The sequence below is a fragment of the Silene latifolia genome, chromosome 10 (genome assembly GCF_048544455.1).
Source record: "Silene latifolia isolate original U9 population chromosome 10, ASM4854445v1, whole genome shotgun sequence".
Lineage (NCBI taxonomy): Eukaryota > Viridiplantae > Streptophyta > Magnoliopsida > Caryophyllales > Caryophyllaceae > Silene > Silene latifolia.
The window spans coordinates 13,020,520-13,042,567 of record NC_133535.1 but is presented as its reverse complement, the minus strand read 5'-3'; the positions used below and the strand labels follow the sequence as shown (position 1 = coordinate 13,042,567).

Genomic DNA, 22,048 nt, shown 5'->3' with positions numbered 1-22,048 from the left:
CGGTGATCTTCACGAAGAGGTATACATGAAATTACCTCCCGGGTATAAAGCCACATCCGATGGGACAGTGTGTCGTCTTCGAAAATCGCTCTATGGACTTCGTCAAACCCCGAGGTGTTGGTACGCCAAGCTCCCTTCGGCATTGATCTCCTACGGGTTTAAACAATCTCCATATGATCATTCCCTTTTCTCCCTAATCGCTGCCACATCCGAGGTACATGTTCTAGTATATGTTGATGATTTGGTTATTTGTGGGAATAACACTCAAGTAATCAAGAGATTTAAAGACTACTTAAGTGGTTGCTTTCATATGAAGGACCTCGGTCCGTTAAAATATTTTTTGGGCCTAGAGATTGCCCGCAACAAAACCGGACTCTTCATATCGCAACGGAAATACGCTCTCGACATCATCACCGAATCTGGGTTACTTGGGTCTAAGCCTCACTCCATACCCATGGAACCTAACCACCGTCTTGCATCCACGACCACGGCTCCCTTGGCCGACCCACAACCATACCGAAGGCTCGTTGGCCGTTTGGTTTATCTAACCATTACAAGGCCCGAACTTACTTACTCCGTCCATATTCTTGCCCAGTTCATGCACTCACCTAAGCTCGAACACTGGCACGCTGCCCTTCAAGTGGTAAAATACCTCAAAAATAATCCGGGTCAAGGCCTTCTACTACGGGCTGATAACGATCTCCGTTTACATGCATATTGCGATGCCGACTATGCTACATGTCCGACCACCCGACGCTCCTTATCCGCCTATATCATGTTCCTTGGAAGTTCGCCTATCTCATGGAAAACAAAGAAACAATCAACCGTCTCCCTATCATCCGCCGAAGCCGAATATAGGGCCATGGCCTACACAGTTTGCGAGTTGAAATGGCTCATCGGCCTTCTCCAATTTCTGGGCGTCCATATCAAAGACCCGATTGACCTTCTATGTGACAATCAATCGGCTCTCCATATTGCCAACAATCCGGTCTTCCACGAAAGAACAAAACATATAGAGGTTGACTGTCATTTTATACGAGACGAGATTCTCAAAGGATTGATCAAACCGAGCTATGTGCACACGAAATCGCAACTAGCGGATATTCTAACTAAAGCTCTTGGACGCACACCATTTGAAGATTTATTATCCAAGTTGGGCGTCTCTACCTTACACGCACCAACTTGAGGGGGGGTAACATGGGCCGACCCAATACACACTACCCATAAGCATCCAACGGCTAGTAGAAGTAATATGGCAATCAATCTCCTTTGCCATATTTGGATATATTCCATATCATTGTTGATACCATTGTTTATACCATTGTACTTTAGTATATATATCAAGTCGTATGTATATCTCCACACAATAATAAGAACAACAGCTTTACATTCTCTACATTCATCCGTAATAGATGACTTTTTGGTTTAATAAGATAACTTTTTGGTTTTCCATCACCATTATAACTTTTTATTATCACAAAAATGAATCTTTTTATTTAATAAGATGACTTTTTGGTTTTCCATCACCATTATAACTTTTTATTATCACAAAAATTAATACTACTTTTTATTATCACAAAATCTTTTTTCTTACCTCAAATAAATTGTTGAAATTAATGCGAGAATTATGTTCTTATATAACTATTACAATAATCCTAATTTTCATTTTGTATTCAAAAAGTTGGTAGTATACATAGAGAACTAAATGAATTACTTCGTTTTTATCTTTATTATATTTTGAATTAATAGTTAGAATCTTATTTACTTAATCTCTTGTGTTTGTATTAAAATTGCAGGAGGATGACATGCATACTCACGTATCAACAACATTGCATGAATTTGGAAAATAATGGTTATGAATTTTCTTTTAACTTTTCTTTTGGTTTGAATATTTGTCGGTTTTCCCCTTTTATTATGGTGTGTATGTTAAATTTAAATGGTAGTATGAATCTCTTATATGTGGTACATAATATATTCTACCTTGAAATATTAATTGGCAAATTTTGTAAATTGTACTAGATTTTCTTTCACTCTTTCGCTCAACTAAATTTTCGTGTAACATTTTTCTTCCATTTATATTTTGTAAAACAGTAATAAATCAAATGCCTGGGTGGAATTGTTGAAGTATGATACAAGGATGTTAATTTGACCTTTTAATAGTGTCAATGTAGAGGAAATATTTTGCATGGTTATTGGTTGGAAACCAATGTTTTATTCTCGAATTCGTTGTTCAAATTTTGATTGTTTCAAGCCTTTAAATCAGTTTTTCTGTTTTTCATCAAATATGTTCTTCGAACGCTCACAATATTTCTTCGAGAAATGTTTTTTGTTGTATTGATTTGCGTATATTTTCCTTTTTCATGAACTAAGAAAGAGCGATAAGAGTTCTTACGAGTTCAAATGGTTGTTTAAATAATATATGTTTAAATCACTATTGATAATGTCATTTAGAAAAAAAAAACATATGATATTTTTACTTTTATTCGTTGTTTTTTATTCCCATAAAAAAAAAGTTGCGACAAGAGTATATAACATGTTGGTGACATGTATACACATATATAGCAAATGACACAAATAATTAGAAAAACAAGCTTATAAAAAAGTGGACAAAATAGACTATAGATATATTATTTGAACCACCAGTGAGTCGATAAGTTATATGAATACTTTCATCCAAGTAAAGGATATACAAAAGTCATTCTCTAATATTTTTGCCAATACATTGGAAATCCATCGAATTCACAACGAAAATGTCTCAAAACTGACGAATTGCGAAAAATTGTAAATGTATTTGTCAAAGAAGTTTAGCAAACTTCATTGCACTTAAGAAAATAAACCTGTAATTGTAGCCTAATTAGTAAGATAAAATAATCTGTATTTTAACATAGCGCTTTCTACGTATTAAAATTTATAGATAAAATAATTACAATCCATTTATTTAGAGATTTTGCGTGTTTACATTAAATTATTACTCTTAACACTGGAATATGTTTTAATAAAGAATAAAATTTGATGTCCATCTTTTCGTTCTTTACCGGATAAAAATAGGGTCAAAGTTTTTAGAATACACCAAAATGACAATAAAAATAATAAATATTATTCTAAAAAATGAAAATTGTGCACGGTACAAAAACTAGTTCTTGTGTAATTTAACCAAAACAAGAATCTGGTAATGACCAGTGTAGAACCATAAAAAAAACTCAATTTATAAAACTATGCTCTAACTCAAGATAACATAATAGAACGAGTCTTAGTCTAATGGTTAAATTTTTTTAAGATTGTCCTACTAAGGACAATACAACAAATCCCAAATTCAAACAACAATTGAAGATTTATTGTATAATGAGCCACTAGCCAATTACCAAAACAATTGTACAATTTGCAACTACTAAACTGCAGTAGATTATTTTTTGTTTTACTGTATTTCTTTAGAAGGCTAATTTAAGCTTTTGCTATGAATTCATTTCCCTTTCACTTTTTGTTTTTCGTAATAATCCGTATGCAGCCATCATGATCTAACTGTCTAGGCTTCTACAATACGACCCTAGTCATGACTTATGAGCCATGACTCAAAGAGCATACTCCGAAATCAATGGAACACAGGAAATATAGTATATGGACATATCATTGTTCATTTTAAAATTAGCTTAATAAGACGGTCAAAATTAAATTAAATTAAATTATAACATAGCAGAAGTAAATATCCATAAAAAAATATTGTGGAATTAAATAAGTATTATTATTCCATAGTATCAAGCTAAACTAATAACAACTGTTTTTCCTAATATCACCATGCACTAACTAGGTGATTTATTCAAATTTATTTATCCTATAATATAAACTCCTAAATTTAGATTATAAACTAGGGAGTATATTAATTTGATGCTTAAGAACTTGGAGCTGCAGCGCCGGAGCAGTATTGTGAGACAAGCCTTTGCACAGGAGGGATCTTGACATCCTTAAGAGCAGAGCAACAACCAGAACTCATCGAGTACTTGTGACTCGACAAGAACGAACGGAAATCATCCACGCAAGGACTCAAGTTACCGTGGGCTGGAACTTGAGGAGCTGACGTTGGTGGTAGAGACGGGAAATGAGGATGATGAAAATAAGGGTGTGGAATGAAATAAGGGTGGTGTCGGAAAAACCATTCTTGTTGATTATATAAATCATTCTGTGTTTGTGCATCGACTTGTTGTTGTTGTTGGGCGAAAGCAACTGATGACAAAGCTAGAATAGCCAGGATTACCATTATGGTCTTCATTGTTTTGTTTTCGAGTTTTGAGGGCTTTGTGGATCGGAGTTGATTGCAGAGGGTTTGGGATGATTGCATGAATGAAGGGGTTAGAGGGGTTTATATAGTAATCGGAAGGGAGTATTTGAGATCAAGTTTTATGTTAATTAATAATCACAAGAGTTGGTGTTCTAATACTCTTTTGTTCATTAATTTGTTACAAGATTAGATAAAATTTTACATATGTTTTCGTTGATGATTGGTTATATAATAATAATATTATTATTCTGCTAAGATTAATTTTGATAAAGAAAGATAATGTTAATAATGATTCTGCAAGATTAATATAATACATCTACAAAAAAAGTCCATGGAATAGGAGTAGTAGAAGAGTTTGACAAAAACAAGAATGATAGTATACTAATACTTTTTTTTTTTTGGCAGCAGTAAAGATAGAGTGTTTACTAATACTAATTGAGCTAAAAGATAATAAAATATAATCTTGATAATTAAAAAAATATATTCTACTAAGATTAATTAATAATCTTGATAATACTTTCGCAGAGATTGAAATACATAGATAGAATACGAGCTGTAGAGTTTGAGACTAACAAAATACGTAGCTTTCTGCAAACTAATGAAACAGAAAATAGCTGCACCATACTCAATTTTACTATGACACTTGAATCTCCTAATTACAATTTTCGAGGATAATTAATAATTTCTTTTGATCGGAATACTCAATTTTCCTATGACACTTGAATATATGTCGTGCAAAATCAGTGGAACGCAGTGTTTTGGTATAGGGTATGCGACACCAGCAGGATTTGTTTGAAGATTTGTTTTTGCATGAAGGGATCTCTCTTTGAAGAGACCGTCCCAAGCAAGACCAACTGTTCAGTTTTTGTTTTCCATAGTAGTTCGTACTCCGTATGCAGCCAGCAGGATCTAACCCTCTAGGCTTCTACAATATGACCCTTGTGAGTCATGAACCAGAGCACGCTCCCAAATCAATGGAGGCCTAAAGTGTAGGCAGATTTCAGACCGGGATTCAGAAGATGGTGTGCTACAAAGCTAACATGCTCCTTCATTTTTTATTACTAACAGTTTCCATTTAGATCCACTATTCGAATTAATATCGACTACTACGGAGTAAGGTGGAGTAACATATGGAGTCCGCGAAAGTTCTCTTAAATAAGAAACAAACTGTTTCTTTTTAATTACAGATGACTATATTTACAATCGAATAGAATCAGGGTAAGATCGCACAAACCCACCTCAACATTCCAAGGAAAAAAAAAGATGCATATTTTTCCCAGCAAAATTACAATTTGGGAAGAGGAATGATACAATAAAGTTAGTTTGACCCGAATTGTTGATTCCATCGTTCAAGCTCCTCCCATCGACTCTTATGAAGGCTTGGTCGAATTACAGACATTGCCTTTTGGAAATCTTCATATCTCAGGGGCCTAACCTGTTATCATATTATAGGTAGATACAATGGTTGCTCAAAAAATAAAAATTATGAAGCACAATAAACTGCATGATAGAACCGAGTTAGCTACCTGATTAGCTTTGACAGTAAGTATGTTCGAACCGAGTTCTCTTATTGGCATCATCGCAGCTTCTTCACACAATGCTTGTAGGTCACTTCCAGAGTATCCTAAGATATAGAAACCATTTAAAAGCAGAATATCGAGACAACAAAGTTACAAAACCGTCGCTCATTTAAGGGTGGTCAGGCCCTCAGGAAGAGAGATATTTTATTCTATTTTATTACTCAACAGTCTCAGATATTAATATAACTTGGGCACTGCCTATTTAACAATATCTCACCCATTAACCAGCTAGAAACTGAAATCAATATATAACTACCCTACAATATGTCAGTTTCATGATATAACTTTTCTCATGGGACCGTTCTAAAATGAGAACTTGAGATTCAAGTACATCATACCTTCTGTGACTCTCGCAAGTCTTTCCAAGTCTTGGCCTATCAAAATGCAGAAGAAAATTCAGTACTTAGGTTATGCAAGGCCATCAATAAGAACAATAGCATGTCGAACAAGTCTCAAGGATGACACAAACAAAGGCTTTGAAGTAAATAACTAAATATCCTAGTTCATTAGACACTTGGTCATTTAAAAGTGTACGTGTAGTAATAAATGTGCAACGATCCATGAAATGCATAAGAAACTGCCAACACCAATTTCCAGAACAGTCAGCCAAAAGGACACAGAACAGAAACACTTACGAGGCAAGGAAAAAGCTTGGCCCTTCAATTTTTGACTAAGAACAAGCTTCCTCACATTTTCATCAGGCAACGGAATGTAGATTCTCTTTACCTGACCATGAGTTTCAACAAAGTGGTTACAGAAGCAACTGAAGATGTAAGAAATTATACCTGAACTGAACTTGAAAAATCTCAAGTAAAACAATAAATAGCCAAGCAACGCCGCCACAGTCAAAGATGAATCAGTAAAGCATAAGGCCAGAAGTAGAAAACCTCTCCAGCCCAAATAATACGCCAAATAAGTCTTTAAAACCACCATTGTAACAAATTATTGACTAGCTGCAAGGTATACAGTATAAAAAAAACATACTGGAAAGCCAGTGTGACATGCAACCATAGATAATCAACTTTAATAAACAGGCAAGATCGAAATAGAACTACGACTGCAAATGAACCAATGTGTTAACTGAGGATCGAACTAGGTCAAATTTTGGTCAAATAACAAAAAGGTGCATGCATGAACATGTATTTCACATCAAAAGCCAAGATACAAATAAGTACGTGCAAACCAACTTTTGATCAGTTTTGGCTCAAGCGTATTCGAATCTCGGGACTAATAATATAATTTAAAAAGTTTGAACTCTAGTCTCTGGACATTTTTCACTTGTAAAGTCTACAGCAACTTTTATATATGAAAACATGTTGCAAATTGCAACTCATCAATCATCATGAATATTACAGTTGCTGTATTTATCATTTTTTCGATAGGATTATTACAGCTAGTGTATGAACACCTGATTTATATTCAATTCAAATAAACAAACAAAAATGAAGAGTCCTATGAGCGGCAGTTGACACAACTCGACTCAGTTTCCAGCCCTTTGTAAAATCATACTCAACCCCGAAGTTCTCGGCAAATCTTATACATATGCAAACATAAGAAAACTGCAACAGCCTCGCCGTAAAACTAACATTAACTCATAAGAACATTTTAAGCAAATCTGTAGTCAGACAATATGGCAATATGGAAGTCTTAAGTCATTATGTCATCAGGCAGCTTTAGTTTTTCACAATTATAGATAACGATAAGAGTATATAACTTAAAAACTGTTGAGAACTTATAATAAAGAAAGAGAGAAAAGGGTTAATCGGGCATTTATGCGGGGGTGGGGGCACACTCACCAATCTTCTCAGAACAGCATCGTCAAGTTCCTGAGGCTTATTAGTCGCACCTAGACAAAAAAAACAAAGGAAAAAAGAACACAGAATAGAGCAAGTCATAAAAATGTAAAGATATGCTAGCATCCTCCTTCGCAGGTACTAAGTTTGTATTGTTTAGTGGAGAACTCATCCTTCCAACACAGGTACTATTAATATTGTAAACGCTCACCAATTACTATCACAAGATCATTGGAATTAGACGTGACGCCATCAAACTGTACAAGAAATTCTGATTTCAATCTCCGACTGGCGTCATGTTCATTGGCTTCCCTTGCGGACAACATGCTATCAATCTTCAAACAAACAAAACATATCCCATTGAACATCAAGCAAGTGGAGAAACGCAAAATCTGACAGATAATAGGATATGAAAGAACTAGAACACACAAAAGAGTTAGCAAGACTAATGACATCAACAACTAGAGATGATAGTCATAAAGTTATCAAGATGAATTTTAAATCAAAAAGACAAGTGATCTTCCCATTACCAGAGATCTCAAAGCGATTTAGACCAAGTCTCATGTTTGTCAGCCAACCGTAAGGTTTGAATTTTAGTAAATCATTCATACATAGAGAAAAAACGTCCTAAAAGTGCAACTAAGTAACTCTCGTTTAACTGTTTACGTCACTATACCACCAAAAGCATCCCACCAATGGTTTACCACCTAGAATCGAGTGAACTCATGGATGTTCTAAAACTAATACGAGTATTGAAGAAAATTTCCAAACAGGACAAGATGCCAGCATATATATGGGTTTTACGGTTTTAGTAGAGTAAGTTTTCAAAGCCAATAAAGCATTTTGAAGAAAAGAATGCTAGAGATCTACTAACCCCATCAAAACCAAAAAAAACTAAAGAAAACAAAAAGACGTCCAATGATAACACAAATGGCCAAGTTAGAAACTTACTTCATCCATAAAAATTACAGAAGGCTGTCTCGATATAGCAACCATGAAAAGAGTCCGCACAAGCTTTTCGCCCTCACCAACCTGGTCAGCATTATAATATTATATTCAATGCTATCCAGGAATATAATAAGTAAACAGAATGCCCTCTAGCGAAGAGACCCACCCACTTAGATGTAAGGGTAGATGCAGACACATTAAAGAATGTTGCATTACACTCTGACGCAACTGCTTTAGCAAGCATTGTCTTTCCATTACCCGGCGGACCAAAAAGCAGTAGACCTGGACAGAAACCCACAGGCCCACAAGTTAACTCCCAACATGCATATATAGGATTAGTAAATCTAATTGCAACATTCATATAAATTACCTCGGGGAGGCCTTCTAAGACCTGTGAACAAGTCTCTCCTTTTGGTAGGAAGGATAACCATTTCAAATAAAGTTTGTTTTGCTAGCTCAAGACCCGCTGCAATTAAGGAAAAAAAAACTAAGCGTTCTTCCACGTACAAAACATAAAGAAAACATGGAAACAAAAGTGAATTACGTACCTACATCATCCCACTTGACAGAAGGACTTCTGTCCACAATCACAGTGTTTATCATCTCTACAAGCTTAGCATCATAACCACCAGTATCTTGGCTTGATTTAGAAGTTGTGGGTTTATCTGCTCGATTATTTACTAACGAACTACTCCTGGTGATAGTTGGTCTTTGTTGCACATCACTCACAGCATTTGTTGTTTTAGGCAAAACTTTAGCTCTTTGTGGCCGAGAAGTAGTTATCTGGAAATAAATGAGCAAACCAATTCAAATTAAGAGAGCAGTAAAGTAACCGAGAAAATACATAATGCATTACTAATTTACAAGTATGAGTATGATATAGTAGCATTTTACAACCCAAAACACACAGAAGATATTCCATAAACAAAAAGGTGAATCAGTGTTACCTTGTTTGTCGTTGTGCCACCTGAAAAGCAACAAAAAGAATACATTAACAACCACATTTTTAAAAAAAAAATAAAGAATCGCATACATAACAAAAAGGGAAATTATTTATGACAAGTTGACAACCCTAAAGTTACGCATTTTTCCAAATGTAACAGCCATGTTTGAGCAATTTTCAAATTCTCAATAATATGATGAGAAGGTACCCAAAATAACATTGCTACTAATGACCATCTCTTTCTTTTAACCATTTCAGTTACCATAAACTAAAATCCCTATTAAATACGAAAGACCTGTTGTTTTATTAACAAAAAAATTACCACCATTTTTTCACTTTGATAACCCGTTATTTTTATCAATGAAAAAATTAGCAAACCCTTTTTGTTTAGCTCTCCCATCTCTCAAGTCCAATACCCTCAACCTTCCCTTGTCCCCTCCCACCAGAACCAGCCCACCCCTCCCCTTCTCCCATCGCACCCTCCCAGTATTGCTCATCTCTTCTCTGTGGTGTAACCAACGACACCCCTCCCCAGTCCCCACCGCTACCTCCATACTTTTTTCCCCTCCCAATAAGTCTCAACTATTTTTCCTAGCCCCTCCCTCCCACAACGCTTCTTTTTCCCTCCTAACCTCGCCTTTTAAAGCCCTGGCCCTAAGCAATGGTGAGTTGGTTCGTCGCACATGGCTCACTATGAAACTCATAACAGAAGGCCCAATGTGACTGGTAGTTTTTGTTTTCATTCTGCACTTTAATTGAAACCTGAGTTACCGGATACCGTTAATTGCCTAAAGAATCGCCAATCAATTCGAAAAAATTACAAATTCGAATTACATCGAATTATGGTGTTTGGCTATAATTTTATTGAATTGCTCTACTTTGAGGGAATTGTGTATTCGTATCAAGCGTATTACGAATCTGGTAAGCATGATTGATGCAGTAAAGCATAATACATCCCATCCTACTCTTCTCGTGGTTTTGCTTCAAAATGGGAAGTGCAAAGAGAATATTTAGTGTAATAAATATATTACTTCATGCATGATAATTAATGTTAATTAACTCAACCTCTTGAGAAAGGGGTGCTTTGGAAGAGTTAGGTAGCCAGCAAGTGAGGAAGAGAGAAAAAGGTTTGGCAATAGAAATTTGTTATATTACTTCAAAACATGATTTAAACAAGTTTTTCGCCAAAATTGTACAAATATAAGGGTCATCTCATAAAACACTTGAGTGTAAGTGCTGCATGTGTGAATAGTTCAAAGTTCAAGCTCCGAGTTACCGTGGATAATTTCCCAAAATTTAGCGAATTGTTGACTGAAATACAACATACAAAATGCAAACCTGTTCGAGCACTCAAGACTTGTAATCTTTCAGAAACGTCACTCTGCCATTTTGATATTTTCTGATGATATGAATTCACTTTCTGCTTCTCACTGTGGAAAAAAAGGATAAACAAATTAGGATGTTTACTATGAACTATCACACGCTATCAAAATCACAGGATAAATAAAACACAAAAATCATATCCAACATTGAAAGTGCGTTCCGTGAACAGCCAAAAGGGACTACTATCAACATTCAGCGACGGCAAAACCACTAAATAAGAAATACAAACACGAACAGGGAGTGAAGTGACAAAAACACCTTTTGTAGTTTGTAGCAATAAAAAAATAAAGGGACAAACATAAAATACTCCATATCACATTTTTAGCCAACTAAAAGAAGAGATTAACTACAGACACTAGTCTTGAACTTGCAATCATTATGCTACTGCAAACCTACAATATGAAAACTGAAGCCGCGTTATCATTACAAGAATCTCCATAAACTCTCCAACCACGTGATTATTAAGCTGAGTAACTAACTAAACTACCCCATCCGTCTCAATCATTTGTTTACCTTTGATTAAAACACCCCTCACAAAAAATAAAAAATAAAAAAAAGAATACAAATGAATGGGGCATGAGGAATACAACAAAAGATCAATTATGGTATGCAAAAGCTAACACAATTTCCATACGACGATCAGATATACCTCAACTTTCTCCATATTTCCAATGGAGCCAAAGACTCATTACTCTTTGGTTCTGGATTATGATGGAGTAAAGCAAAATGGCTTACTAAAGTGGCAGCGCTTCTTTCTTTTGTGAAGTAGCAGTCCTTCGATGCAGTTCTCGACGCAATTTTCATCTTGGGTCATTCGGAAACAGCCTCTTTGTGTTTCTAACACAAGGGTAAGGCTGCGTACATCCGACCCCCCCTTACCCCGCAATTTGCGGGAGCCATTGAGGCACTCGGGTAATGTTGTTGTTGTTGTTGTTGATCACATATACCTCAACAATACAGACACAGTAGTTGTCAAGTACCAAGCTACCAACCAAACAATGACAAGTATTAGTAGATATTTTATTGTATGTAAATCGTATTAGTTATGACTTATGGTAGAATATATGTAAATATATTCGTAATTACAAGGCTATGGCTACAAATAATTACGAATATATTTACATATATTCTACCATAACTAATACGATTTACATACAATAAAGATCTACTAATAACATGATCACTGACAATATGCAAAAATCAGCAAAATTAACCGAGACAACCAGATATACCTCCACGAGATAAACGAAGGAGCATGCGTCGAAGCACCTTCAGCTAAAATACGCTGAGCATTTCTATAATGCGAAACGGCATCATCAATCAAACCCCATTCTTCAGCCCTAACTGCCTTAGCTATCTCCTCTTTCGCCAAATCAAAGTATCCTTTCAATTTACCAGCAATTCTCTCATTCGTAACCTTACTCCCATCTACACCTACTTCCATTGATCGATTAATTGAAGAATTAGGGTTTGCGATATTGTGCGTTTCGTCTACGGGTTCCGAATACGCGAAGATTGAATTCAATGAGTCGATTAATCCTTTCCACAAACTCATATCTGCGATTGATTGTATGTTCGATTTTGAATAATTAGGGTTTGCGATAACATTATAGAAATGTAATTGACGATTGTAATTGATTAAATTGAACAAAGTGCAAATAAAGTATTGATGATACTTACCAATTGATTGAGAAAATTAATGGAGGATTTCATGGCAGTTGATCAACAGTATTGCGAGTATTGATGATCGTTGTTTAAGGTGAACTGATCGAGCAACCGAGGGTGTGCCAAAACACAAAAACTTGGAAAATGTCATTTATGTCATGTTCTTTTGTACTTAAATCATCCCGTTTAAATTTAGAAAACACAAATAGTTTTTCGCGGTAAATATCGTTAGCTACGTTTTTGCAAAAATTATAAAAGTTAGATATTTGAAATGTACCGTAAAGATGAATCAAACAAGATCACACGTGAATATATTTTCACTTACTAGTTGGTACGCGCACGGTTCCCCAAGATATTTCAATTATTTACCGATTTACGTTTCATGTGCATGTTAGCGTATCCAGATTTGTTTTGGCTTTGTATAATTTTTTGTTGCGATTCCAACAAATCTTTTTTTGGCATTATATTGTTGTGATTGTTGAATCGATTGCAAATAAGATGACAAGCATACGTAAAGATCTAGTATCTTTGTTGGGGTATTAATGTTGTACTATAACCGCCTTTCTGCTTAGATGGTTAATTCGCTATATACTTGCAATTTGATTTATAGTTTATATGCTGTTTTTGGGTAACTATATTCATTAGGAATGTGGTTATCCTTAACTATTCAAACTATGATAGTATTTATAGAATAATTCATATATGACTCGCCCTCTCCCTTGTACTCATCTTTCTCTCTTCCTCGTATCCTCAACCACCCCCTCTCATTTCTCCTCATATTCGAATAATTAGGGTTTGCGATAACCACCCCCTCTCATTAAAAGTTTGAAGATGATTTTGCTGCATATTTCTGTCACTTATGAAATAGTTGAGGAAATTAAGGTTGAAAAAGATGAATATGCAAATGCAGAATATTCTAAGAAGAGAAAAGAGAAAGAAAATACAATGGAAGAGAGGAGTTAAACTAGGTAAAATGGAGGAGAAGAGGTGAAATTTACGTGTTCAACCATAGACTTCAATCTAAATTACAAGTTTCACTCATAATTTTTTATCTAATCATGTTCAACGACTTATTTTGCTCTAAGATAATGTTCAATTATTGGTATGCATGCTAGATCTTTCAATTATTTTAGTTTCTATTATTTTCATATGATAACGACTGATAGCGTACATGTGTCTTTGATACCTTACCCATATGAAATTTTTTGTCGCGCACACAAACATGTAAAATGCGTTGTTTGTACCATTATCCATTTGTCAAGTTTCTTAAGACGGGTAGATACCCATTGTCGTTTGCACAATTTATTTTAAAAATCTCGTGAAAATTTATTATATTTGACAAATTATAATGTGATGTGGCAAATTTTAATGTGACATGGATTTTCAATTTATAGTTAATTAGCATTGATTTAATTCATTAATCTATAAATTAATATTTACAATATAAATTAAAGGTACCTAAAACGACCAATTTTAACGTAAAATGGTAAATCTATACATTATTATAAAAATATAAAACTAAGCATTTCACGAAGCCATATCTCCTATCAAAAGTCATCTTGAATTTTCTTGTGTCACATGCATGTAATTAAAGAAAATAAAATAAAATTTAAATTGTACAATAAAATGTTAATATTAATAAACTTTTTAGATTTCTCTCGTCTTTATAGATATAATAATAATCAATAATTATTTCACTCTACATATTAATTTAACATCGAATTCTTTTTCTTAAATAATGATTTTTTTTTAGCTTTCCTCTCCTTATTTATACTACTCATACACATTGCCATATTTTTGTCTACAATTATATTCTCTTGCATTGAAGCGACATAAAACATTACATCTGACAATTCTTGGAAGATTTATTGCCAAAAATTTTGTGAATACACCCGGATTATCTTTGCTGCAATAATTTTGCATGTAACACATTTTTTTCCTTAATTTTTGGTCAAGAGGTCAATGGGTTTTAAACCAAATAACTCAAAGTGTGTAAAACATTATGCGAGGAAGTCAATAAGCTTAGAGATTTTTTCCAATATAGTTTAAGGAGATATTTTAGAGTTGTAACTAATAATTTTTACAAAGTATAACAATGTTTATTTATTTATAGCTTTGGTTGAACAAAGTGAAAGCAACTATGTAACATATTGTATATACGTAAATATTTGTTACTTGTGTCATTCATAAGATACATAATTAACTTTGCTCTTATACTAATAATTGTTCAAAATTCTGAAGTTATATATTCTTTTACTTTACTCTTTCTGTTTTGCATAAATATAATCGTACAACGTACTCGGAATAATTTGGGACACAAATATTTGATTTTTAATTATTTGATGTTGTAGAGTATTCTACATATTTTTTAAAATATAACAGATAATTTTAAAGAACATAAAATCCATTGAAATTGAGGGAATATAAAATTATTGTAATATACAAGAAGTATAGCCGTTGTTAGGTACTGAAAATTTAGTACGTACTTGCAACACCTACACAATAATTTTAAAATGTTACCTTGATCAACTTTTTATTGGTCAAGTATGAAGCTATTGGCACTATGAAGTTGTCACGCGGGACATTAAAATCTCATCTATAATTAGAGGTCTAAAAACTATGATTCATTCAATAAATAAAGAGAAATTAAACTAACGCTTAAGTATTTGTTGGTCAAGAAAACAATTCATATTCCATAATCTTTAAGCCGATTAAAACAATAAATTATTAGCGATCTCGTGGTTTCCACGGGCTTCAAAACTAGTTACTCATATTTAATAAGCCAAATTATTCTGTAACCTAAAATAAAATCACTTAATTTTTACTTAACCTATTATATCATGTTACATATAATGTGAAGTTGACTGTCGTAAATGTGGTGCTAATAACCCCCCTTACTAAGAGGATAAAAATTCTCTTAGTTTCCTTTCAAATGCTTGTATCTAAATAAAGAAACAAGTAAAACTTTCTTTCTTTAAATTAATATTTTTTCATTAAAATATAATCTTATAATTAAACTTTAAGCTAATAACTAAATTCAAAATTATGATTATTTCCTCAAAATTAAATAAAATTGATGTTAAACTATTAACTATAAGTTGGTAAAATTTTCATTAAATGCAATAATTAGAATTTTAGAGAATAACTTGACACATACTTACCATTAACTTTGTGACAAGAAAAATCATTAAAATAATTGGAGAAAATTTATAAAATGAAATCCTTAATTTTATGGTTAAAAAATATATAAATTTCATAAAAATACACCTTTCATAACTTCAGTTTTCTATTATAAATAAAACCCCCAAAAATATAATCTATATATAACACGCATTACGCATGACCTATACTAGTAGTAATATTAATAACAAACCAACAACAACAACAATAATAATAAAACACTCCTTCACACAATAGACCTAGGTTTGTTGTTCATTTTGTTGTTGTTGTTTTGGATGTGCCGGTGATGCGGGATAAGTAAGGTAGAGGCGTTCGCATTGGCGGCGGAGATAAGCTAGGGAGGTGGGTGCGAAGGGGAAGGAAGGAAGTGGGTGTGATGGCGAGGATTGGAGTTTGAACATGGAATAAGCGAAAAAAGGTTGTAGGGTTGTGGTCCTGCAAATATGGTGTGAAAGTAGTGGTGGCGGTGATGCTTAGGTGGTTTAATGGTGATGGAGGACATACAATGGAATTTAATGGTTTTTTGTGGTTGGTGATTCGTGATTTCTTGATAAGGAGTTAAGGAGGTGAAAGGGATTAAGTTAGACTCATCATTATTTAATGATATTTTTTGAGAGACCTGACTAACAAAACTGCGGTTATCGAGTGTAGTATGAGAAGATGAGGTTAATATTATGACTTATTATGAGATTAAATGAAGTTGAGATTATTTTCATAATATCACTAATAGTTTGGATTAATCTTGTTAAATAACCTTATAATATCGTAAAACCGTCTCTACAGTTATTTCATAACGGTCTTACAAGGTAATTTTTGGAAAATGATATGGATATTAATGGACATTTGATAGCTTATTATGCAAACATAATTATAAAAATGTACAAATTACATATTCGAGTTTACACGACTTAACCTAACTCGAAGTTTAACAAGCACCTCAAAGTAACCCCAAGCAATCATATTAAGTGATCTAAAATTGACTTGATATAAACCAAACTTTTTGAGTTATTTTCCATATTTCAAAAGTCTAGCGATGGTGCATGCTTATGAGGAATGAGTGATTAGTCTATATTATTAGAGGTTAATAAAGATCATTTTGATGGCTATTTGATAGATTGGTAAGCATTTTCGTGGATTTTATTGCATATGTGTTTGATGTTGGTTTTGTGATGGACTTATGTGTTTTTGTGGGGTAATTGAATTGATTTCTTGTTATGTGGAGAGAGCTTCTACAGAGGTTGGTATTGGGCTAATGAAGTTATGTGATTGTTGGTTTTAAAGCAAGTCAAAGCCAAAAACATCAAAGTCAAAGCACGAAAGCAAGCAAAAAGAGTAACTGACATGCAGGGGAAAAGTCTCTTGGAGCGGCAAAACATCCTGATCTCTAGCTGCTTGGAGCGGCAAAAAGGCGCTAGGAGCGGTACAACATTGGATTCCAATTACTCTTCTACTAATCCTTTATTACGGCTATTATATTCAAACTTTAAGAGACTTTATGGACATAGTCTTTAAAAACTTATAAAAGGAGATAGATGTTGTTGATTATATTTTATATACTTCTCTACCTTGAAATCGTTAGAAAACACAAAAAAAAAAATTCTAATATCTAGTTTATTGTATGGAATGCTAAGTCCGATCACCTCAACCAGGTTGGGCCCCACGTGAAAAGACAATTCAACCACCAAAAGTTTAGCCTAGAATTGTGCGCAAAGAAAGAACCAAAGCCAACCCGTCGCTCTCGGTCATCTTTGGTTGGGCCTATTCACGGGGTGGACAATTTAGACTCAAATCCTTATCGAGGCCCATGAAAATATTGTTATGCTAATCTCGAGGCCCAAGCCTAAATTAAAACTACTTAAGCCAATATCAATATCAATCGCCATCAAATGACACAACATAGGCTCGCCGCCAAGCTCGACCCGAGCCCCGAGGGTCGACCTCATGCCAAATAAATATAACCTCGAGTGGGAATAACGTCAACAATGGACGAAACCCACATGGAATGCCCACGTAAGCACCTCAAAAATCATGCCTCTTATCTCCTCTCTAAAAATAAGTGTTATTGTTCATAGGGCAAGGTATCCAATCTTAACCTAATCCCCATTTTCTAAGCACTTTATCTCACTACAATAGTCGGGCTAAAGTGACTCCTCACAATGAACCTGGTTAACCTAGTGATCTAAAGGGAATCTGACTCGCATATTGGGGGGGGGGGGGGAGGGGGCGCTTTCCTCGGTACCCCTTATACTAGATTTGTTCTTGCTTTTAGGTATAGACCGAGAGGATGAAATCATTCCACGGATCAAACGTCTAAGGAAGCGGCATCGAGCCAACCTTAACATTATTATTATTATTGAAATCATCACGAGTCTCGCGTGTATATGTAATTATAATTAAGTATTTTTATACCCCAGACAATACGAATAACATTAAATTATCTTTAACGAGTAATTCATTAGTTATGTGAAACACATATCCCGAAAGATTAACTATTCCTCTCATAAATGACTAACGTATCACATATATCGAGGATTTGACATTCAGTTAAACCTTTTTAGCGAATAATAAAAGTCCTCACTTCACACAAAGTTTTCGTGAGGTCACTATAGTCCTCATGCAATTATTTTACGTTTCTTTAAACTGTAAGTTACCATAATTTAAATCAAATACTACTTCTCTCCGTTGAATACTCATAAAACTTACGTTTTAAACCAATTGGTATGAGAACAATAAAATTGTGTTTTCATTATACGCATAAATATACCTATAGTGTTGCAAACGCTATAAAACACTCGTATCAATATTTAAATAAATTTCAAAAAAATTCATACAAACTTAAGTTGTGGCATGGAGTATTTTCTGCTTTTATTCACAAATTTAAACATTTTTATATCTAAATATGTTTTAGTCCAGTACTCGTAGTTAAGATAAACGTATTGTGGATGCTAAGTTAAAGTTTGAATCCCCTTAGGTACTACTCACTAGGATTTGTTAAGACATACAAATATAGGTTATGAGATTTTATGAATTTTTTTAAAATTAGGCCATTACATATTTTATCATTTTTAAAATAGGCACTAAAAAATACTTACTCAATTCCAATCATTTATTTAACTTTAGTTAAAATTTCTCTAACAAATAATAATACGGTAAATACGTGATTGAGAGATTGGAGTATAATTTTATAAAATCTCTAAAAAATAGATGTGGTCGCAGTTTTACTTAGATTTTCTTAAGATTTTTTTTTTTGATAATTGTAGCATTCAAAGTTCAAACCCCCTTAACTTTAGTCAAAAGTGAAATAAACCTCCCATTAAATTCCACCAAAATACGTTTTATAATCCAACTAATCAAATACAAATTTAAATTTTTATAATCTTATTACTTTTATAATCAAATACTTACAAAATTTAATTTTTATAATCTTATTACTTTTATTCAATATATAATTGTAATAGACAATTTATTATAAATGTAAGAATAGTTAATAAAATTTTATCACATTTATATTTTGTTTATTATAGATGAATGTAAATTTATTCTGCTGATGATTAATTAAATTTATATAAATTAATAAAGTAAATATTAGTAACATTTATGTGTTACTAGCTAGTTGTATAATATATATATAAAATAATTTTTTGTTCAGATTTAAGTGAAAAATAAAAATCGGAGTTGAATTTCACTTTTGGTTATAATTAAGGCGATTGATTGCTACAATTGAAACTTAAGGAGTCTAATTTCACCTTTGAACAAAGTTAAAAGGGTAAACTGTCACTTATGCGAAATTAAACTATAGAATATAACTTTTTTTTTCATGATATTTGCCAATGAATGTAATCAATTTTATCGACTGTCTTCGTGAAAGAGTATTTAGTGTGTGTTTGGCCTGACTCTTAAAAGTGTTTTTAGACCTAAAAACACTTTTTGGCCAAACACATCATTATGTAAAAGCTAAACAAGAATTTCTCAAAAGCTAAAAAACCATCTTTTTGCCCATAAAAATAGAAGCAACAATTTGGTGCTTCTGTTTTTGAAAAAACACTTTTAAAAAACAACAACTCATTTTCAACAAGTTAGGCCAAACATGCTCTTAATTTTTATAGCATATTACATGTGAAATATGGATTAACTATGTTAAGTAGATAATAACTATGGTAGGTACCCCATTTGGTAAATACATCTTTGAATTTATTTTTTTGATATGTTTAAGACTTCTAAAATGTTATTAACCTGTCAATCTACTATATAGTAAATACCATATATATATAAATAGTTATGGATGATCAATCTAATACTCCCTCCATTTTAGAACAAAAGTTTATTTAGAAAAATAACTGTATAAGTAAGAAAATTAATTGTTAAATTGACTACTTATTGATGAGTAAACACATTATTTAGTAAATTCAATATATTTTATCATTGGAATTACAATTTCTTCATTACAATGGTTTTTAGAAAAAATTGGATAAATTTTAAATATTTTTTTTTAAAATGATTGGAGTAATTTGAATTTTCCTATCTCCAACATCATAATAGATTGTTAATTAAAAAAAAAAAAAAAATTTACCTTCAGACAATAATAGCATCGCTCTTTAATATTTTTATTTTTATGTTCTTATGATCGAGAAAGAATGAATTGTGAATTTAAAATCATGGGTAACCAACAACTTTAAAGTGATATCATTCATATTCACTATCAGAGCAACAATAACAACAAAGCACAATCCCAAAACCGTACTTGGGGTTAGCTAACATAGTTCATCATTTGAAACTGTTTATTCACGAGGGTTACAACAATAACAAAAGTCTTACTACGTGAAGTTCCCGTGAAGTCAGTAAAGACTAAATGCAATTGATTTACGTTACTTGTAAACTACTCGTTAACATTAATGTAGTCCATATTCTACGATTGGGCAATCATGAATTTTCGACTCTTGAATTATTTGTTTAGATCTCTTTCATTTATATATTTTTTTTGAAATCATCTTTCATTTATATTTTAAGTTGGGCTAAAACTTACACCTTTTAAATGACATTAAAAACTAGTAACAATTCACATCAATATTCAAAACATTTTAAATATTTCCTACCAATTTATTTTAATGTTTGATAACCTTATATATTTGTTTTATCAAGTATCTAGGTTATCTTAATACTTGAGAAACCTTTCTCAAAAAATTGATTAGATCTTTATAATATTTGATATAACTAATTTTAAAAAAGTTCTTGAAATCACTTAGCCGAAAACATAATGTACCACCAAAGCCAAGTAAAAAGCTCCAAAATAAAAGTATGTTAAGTCATACTCCCTCAATTCAACTCCACTTTGCAAGTTTCTCTTTTGCGCACTATTCACAAGCAAACATTCAACTTCAATTTTCTCTCGATACATAAGTGAAAATATATTCATGTGGGATCTTATTAGATTCGTCTTTAAGAGTGCATTAAAAATATCTAACTTTTATAATTTTTGCAAATTCGTAGCTAATGATATTTATCGCGTAAAAGCTGCGTTGGCAAACGTGATAAAGCAAACTTGCAAAGTGGAGTTGAAGGGAGGGAGTAGTTTTACTCAAATACGTTTGACAATTTTTAATTTTGAAGAAAGATGATGAAATCTAAAATACATGACACGTAACGTCGGAGAATTTTTTCAAAACGGCACAAAAAAGAAGAGAGCAGTTAATAAATTAATTCAGAAGAAAACAATGACATCTACAACGAATAGGGATGTCAATGGATCGGGTTCGGGTCGGGTGAAGCCTCATCCGTAATTCATCCGTCCTTTTAAAATCTCATCCAACCCGTCCGTCATCCGTGAAACATATCATCTGTCATCCATCCATCCATCATCCATGGATGAAACGGGTGAATCGGGTGATAAACGGGTGTTGTGTATTTATATATTTCAAGTTAAAAAAAATGAAGATTTTTTTTCGCTACAAAAATAAAGTTAGATAATTATTTTAGTGTAACTTTCTAGTGGGTAGGTTCACAAAATATTTATATTGAGAGTGGAAAAATATAAAAATTTAAATATTTTATATCTTAATAATGTGTTATATGTAAAAAAAATTAAATAAAAAATAATAAAATCGGGTGATGGATGGATGGCGGGTGGATGACGGGTGGAATTTCTTCATCCAACCCATCCGTCATCCATCATCCGTTTCATCCGTCATCCATCCATCATCCATTTAAATCGGGTTTTCATCCATCTTTTAGGATCGGGTGGATCGAATTTTGATGGATGCAGGTGAAATTGGCATCCCTAACAACG

General features: G+C 33.0%; 1 protein-coding gene across 1 annotated transcript; it reads right to left on the bottom strand.

Annotated features, from left to right (window-relative positions):
• Nucleotides 1-5,404: 5,404 nt before the first annotated feature.
• On the bottom strand, nt 5,405-12,745 carry LOC141605172 (uncharacterized). The gene is made up of 14 exons (XM_074423847.1): nt 12,601-12,745; nt 12,153-12,477; nt 10,876-10,967; nt 9,542-9,561; nt 9,143-9,377; nt 8,965-9,060; nt 8,761-8,876; nt 8,598-8,678; nt 7,858-7,981; nt 7,650-7,699; nt 6,489-6,579; nt 6,192-6,227; nt 5,800-5,897; nt 5,405-5,708 (listed from the first exon to the last, which is right to left on the bottom strand). The coding sequence occupies exons 2-14, from the start codon at nt 12,473-12,475 to the stop codon at nt 5,592-5,594; spliced, it is 1,479 nt and encodes a 492-aa protein (XP_074279948.1). The 5' UTR covers nt 12,476-12,477; nt 12,601-12,745; the 3' UTR covers nt 5,405-5,591.
• Between the last annotated feature and the right edge of the window lie 9,303 nt (nt 12,746-22,048).